This window comes from Vigna angularis, chromosome 2 (genome assembly GCF_016808095.1).
Source record: "Vigna angularis cultivar LongXiaoDou No.4 chromosome 2, ASM1680809v1, whole genome shotgun sequence".
Classification (NCBI taxonomy): domain Eukaryota; kingdom Viridiplantae; phylum Streptophyta; class Magnoliopsida; order Fabales; family Fabaceae; genus Vigna; species Vigna angularis.
The window spans coordinates 51,121,809-51,127,018 of record NC_068971.1 but is presented as its reverse complement, the minus strand read 5'-3'; the positions used below and the strand labels follow the sequence as shown (position 1 = coordinate 51,127,018).

The 5,210-nt window shown below is 36.2% G+C and overlaps 1 protein-coding gene across 1 annotated transcript; it reads right to left on the bottom strand.

Annotated features, from left to right (window-relative positions):
- Positions 1-1,934: 1,934 nt before the first annotated feature.
- Positions 1,935-4,545, bottom strand: LOC108327697 (amino acid transporter AVT6C). Its single transcript, XM_017561384.2, has 5 exons — positions 4,073-4,545; positions 3,278-3,430; positions 2,970-3,173; positions 2,424-2,889; positions 1,935-2,322 (listed from the first exon to the last, which is right to left on the bottom strand). Exons 1-5 carry the CDS (start codon positions 4,431-4,433, stop codon positions 2,196-2,198), a joined length of 1,311 nt encoding a protein of 436 aa, XP_017416873.1. The 5' UTR covers positions 4,434-4,545; the 3' UTR covers positions 1,935-2,195.
- Positions 4,546-5,210: the final 665 nt, after the last annotated feature.

The following is a 5,210-nucleotide window of genomic DNA, read 5'->3' as shown; positions in this document are numbered from 1 at the left end:
TTTCTTGAAAACCCATTTCACTCCAATGCATTGTTTTTCGAGTGGCAACTTGACTAACTTCCACGTATTATTCTTCTCAATTGATTTAATTTATTCAATCATGGCTTCCTTCCAAATAGGTTGCGCAAGAGCCTCATCTACATCCAGCGGTTCACTTCCAGCCATCAAAGCCAAGTGAATGATATCACCCTTTTCATCTACTCCTGCATCTGAGTACATCTCGTATTCAGAAAATCTGGAAGGTCTTGCCGTTTGCCTTCTTGGTCTTCCTGAGACTTCTGCATAATCTTCATCTTCAATGCTGCTTTCAGAAATCCCTGTTGTATCAGTATCTACTCTATCCTGCTTTGGTACATGCATCATAGTTGTCGTTTTCTTCAGGCTTGACTGATTGGAGTTCCAATCCCAGCTTTCGTCTTCAAGAAAGATCACATCCCTGCTAATTGACATCTTTCTCTTTACAGGATCAAAGAACTTGTATGCACCGGTTGAATGATACCCAACAAACACCATAGCCTCTCCTTTGTCTCCAAGCTTCGATCTCTTCTGATCTGCAATGTGACAAAATGCCAAAGATCCAAAAACTTTAAAGTGTTTTACAGAGGTTCTCATACCTGTCCAAATTGCATGTGGAACCTTGCCTGACAGCCTTTTCGTCGGACACCTGTTGAGCACATAGACAGCCGTTGACACAGCTTCTCCCCACAACTCGCGTGGCACTGCCTTCTCTCTTAACATACACCTGGCCATATTCATTATGGTCCTGTTTCTTCTTTCTGCCAAACCATTGTGTTGAGGCGTATAAGGTGCGGTTACCTCGTGTTCTATTCCGTAACTCTGACAAAAAATCTCAAACTCAGATGAAGTGGCCTAATATTCCCTAATTATTGTCTTTGACTCTGTTCAAGATTAACCATCTATTTTAGGATCCATCTTTCTATAAGAAACTAAAGCATTATATGTTTTGTGTTGATGTTTGTCTTCTAATTTGTAAGTACATGGCATCAACAATTTTCTTGTAAAGTCTTTATTTGCATTTGGAGGTTCTACCTTTGCAATGTTGTTGAAATACAACTTTTCAAGACAAAATTTGTTTTCTCACGAGGGTTGTTCAAAAATATTGTTTCTAATTATTATATATAAAATTAGTTATTTTTAAATTCAATTTCCATTCCAATTTTTTTTTATTTATATTTAAGATGAGAAAGCCACAATGACTTCCCCCATGCGTGACACATCTCTGAGGATAACACAATTGCTGGTCATATCTATCACACTACGCGCCATCAATAATTGCATATTTTTCCCACAACTTATTTTAAAACCACAAAACAAATGTGTCAGTGTGACATGTTCAAATTGGAGTCATTACGATTTTTCAACTCAACATATTTAGAAGTTTTCGTCACTAACTCTAATTTCTCCTAATGCAACAATTCCAACTCTCTGCTTACAATGCATGGCCTGTATTATTTTAAGAAAATTATCAGCTTTTGGACATCTTAAAGATATATAAAATTAAAAATCAAATCTCATATTCTTCACACCGCACAAATCATTATCCTTTTCACATGCAGAAATGTTATAAACAATACACGGTTGTAGATAAAATAATTCAACGCGCACCTAACTTTTGATTTTATAACATTTTTTTATTTAATCATAATTTATTTGCTCTGCATTTTCCATGTGTATATATTATGGCATATTATCCAAATATTTATTATTTTTATTTTGGATACGCGTTATTCTACAGCCTTCCCTCTCTGGTCTCTTGATGAGTATGACACGGCAGCGAGAGAGATGATAGTGAAAGGGCTTGTTACATCACTGAAAAAGTTTAACATTGTTCCAAATGTTGGTCACTGAGACATTCAGAACAGTTCCCCAACAAGAGATCATCGATCTTAGCATCCTTGCACGGCACAATCTGGTGGACCTTTGGATCCCATTTCTTTAATAATATAAGCTAATTTACAAAGCAATGCTGTTCCAAAATACATCATTATCATACAGGAATTCTATGACAAACAACAAAGGCATCAAAGATACAAAAGTAACCCAATCGCCACAGCATTCAAATGCCCCTACAATTGTCTTTCTCCCCAGCCACACCCACTCTCACCACTTAATTTTTTTTCTATAAAAATTAAAAAACAAAACAATATTAGGGGAGAAAATGAGAGAACCGGCTTTTATGACTTGCTACTAAAAGCATTATATATGTTGGTGGAAATGGCAAGCACACTTGTCACCACGGCCAGTATAATCATTATCAGTGCAATAATTTTATCCCTTTTCGTTGCTATACCACATGCATCCCTGAAATTAGTAACAAAGAAAAATAAGACACTGGTTTACATATTTGTCCAGTGTAATTTTTAATTTGGATCAACTTAATCAGAAGTTAAATGATAGATTACCTTAAAACAATACAGCCAGGGAAAATGAAGGCAAGGCACACTGCCGATGTTGATCCAAGAAATTGAAAGAAGTACCAAATATCTGGGATTGCTATAGCAGCGAGGTAGGAGAATACAAGCAGCACCACAGTGAGGATCATGAATCTTTTGTTGTCTGTGGCTAGCATAGGCTTATTGGGGAAGAGAACTTCATCTATGTTGGATCTCAATGAGAAGTTCAAGAGAGGAAACACCAGCATGATGTGGAGCGCATAGCTTACACGGATCAAAGTATTGAACAAGGAACCAACCACAGAATCATTAGTCTGGTCAAAATTGATGAGAATGTCTGATTGTGTTGAATCCCCAAATAATAGGTACCCAAATAGGCCTACTGTAATGTAGATCACAGTACAAAGCAATAATGCTAATCGAACTGCTGTTGTCATTTGAGATGGCTTGGCAAACTCAAACCCAATTGGATGCACTGCAAGAAAGATCAATCATCAGCACAGAAATTTTCTAGGCATGCCCTTCAAAAATTAACATAGTAATCGGGTCCATTACCGTTAAAATGAAATGTGAAAGCTGTGACAACAACGGGAACTGCAGTAAATAGATCAAAGAATGAGGTTTGGTTGTCCAACCCAGGAAACAATCTAGGAGTCTGCGTTTTTCCTTGCACCAGTGCAAAAATAGCCAACCCACAACATATGCCAACAAATGCCACTGCAAGAAGAGTTGACACTGCAGAACTGTACTTCAAGGACTCTACCAGATCCAAAACACCAAAAGCAAAAACACACGTTACTCAACGAGCCTCTTCAATTCCAAATACAAGAAATCGTGCAAAGAATTAAATTGGTAACACTGACCTACACGTTTGTACAATACCAATGGAAACATGACGAAGACCAAAGTGAAGAGAAGAGCAAATTCCCTGGAATTCCACCAATGAATACCAAACCACTGTTGCAGAATACCCAAATGCACTTCACCTCCATCTTGCTTTCCAGATAGCACATCCCCTGTTGTTCAAGAAAGGCAATAATCACAATTCAACTATCATTTTCTTTTTACTATATTCTCATTCTATGTCTCTCTTTGTTTTCCTACCACAGTCACTTTCTTTTTCCTTTCTGCATCTTTCTTCTATCCATTACATCGACCGAAAACTAAGGTGTACATTCCCCAAATTGATATCCAAGTTCACTCATTTATCCATCAGACATTTCGAATACAAAATTTCTAAATTAAATTTATTAAAATAAAATACGAGTAGCTGATCTGTATTAATGTGAAAATTACGAGTACTTGAAGAAAATCTAGATCTTAAGTTCGATTGTTTGAAAACAATTAAAGCCCAGACATTAATGAAAATAACTGGTTAGTTTAATATATATATATATATATATATATATATATATATATATATATATATATATATATATATATATATAGATATATAGATATATATAGATATATAAATATAGTAAAAAGAAAAATAAATAAACTACTAGCAAAACTTTACCAAAGACAATGCATGTGACCGAAAACCCGGCAAAATTCATATTAGGCACAACTAACCAAAATCTAAAAAAATCTACACATTTCCACCTTTTCTTTCATAATTTCAAAAGGAATAAAAACAAAGGGAAAGGTTCTGCTACCGATGATGATCAGGTAAAGAATTAAGCCCCCGACGTTGGTGATGATGACGCAAGCTTGCGCGACCAACGCTCCCGGCGACCCGAACGCTTCCCTCATGACGCCGGCGTACGTCGTCGTTTCGCCGGAGTGCGTGAAGCGCATGAGGAACTCGACAGAGAGTTCCGCGAGCACGGCCACGACAATAATCATAGCGATAGCGGGAACCACACCAAGAACCTTTATGATCGCCGGAATTGACATGATTCCGGCGCCGACTATGCTCGTCGCCACGTTGAACACCGCACCGGGGACGGAGGCCGGCTGCACTGCTCCGTTGGACTCGCCCAATAGTGGGACGCTGACTCCCACGGTCGGAGACATGGCGGCGAAGAAACTGTCGGATTGGATAATGAACAGCCGGAGGTTGGGTTGTGGCTTTGAATGGTTATGTTTTGTCACAAAGATCACACTTCCCCTTTCCTTTTATAAAGGCCGTGCATCATCATCATTCATGTTGATTTTGCTCCCATAATTTATTATTGAGAAGTCAAAAAAGCAATATCTAATGGTCAATTAATTAAATAGACCAAATTACAACTTACAATTTTTAAGAAGGAAGAGAATAATGATAATAAAGTTCCACAAATCAATGCATGCAAAGGAGAAAGTTAAATCATATATTACAAAAAAAGAAAAGAATGGTGTTATTTTTTTATTTTAAATGTATAAACTACATATTGAAAGTGTTTTCATTTACATTTTAGAAATGATAAGTCTTCTAAAATTTATACTTAACTTTATATATCAAAATTAGAGTTGTGAAAATGAGTAATTTGGTTCAATTCGGTCCGGCTCATCACAAGTTGGTCATTTAGTGAGTCAATCTGACTTGGTTCAATTATTAGGAAGCTGAAAAAATTCGAACTCGACTCAACTCATTACGGATTGGTTGGTTAAACGGGTTGGTTCATGGCTCACTTAATTATAAGTTTCTTTTTTAAATAAAAAAATTATGATTTTTTTTATTCAAATCTAAATAAATTTCACCCATGTTAAACTCTAAAGACAATTCAAAAAAAATATAATACAATCCAAATCTGAAAAAAGAAAAAAACGAACAAATAAGTTTTTAATATTGATAATTTTTGTATTACTTTT

What these genes read in the sequence shown, in the direction of transcription:
- LOC108327697 (XM_017561384.2), bottom strand. Translation starts at nt 4,433, where the DNA reads ATGTCTCCGACCGTGGGAGTCAGCGTCCCACTATTGGGCGAGTCCAAC. An exon ending in TTTCACATTTCATTTTAACG is followed by an intron (nt 2,890 to 2,969) that starts GTAATGGACCCG and finishes TCTTTCTTGCAG; the next exon opens with TGCATCCAATTGGGTTTGAG. An exon ending in CCTGGCTGTATTGTTTTAAG is followed by an intron (nt 2,323 to 2,423) that starts GTAATCTATCAT and finishes TACTAATTTCAG; the next exon opens with GGATGCATGTGGTATAGCAA.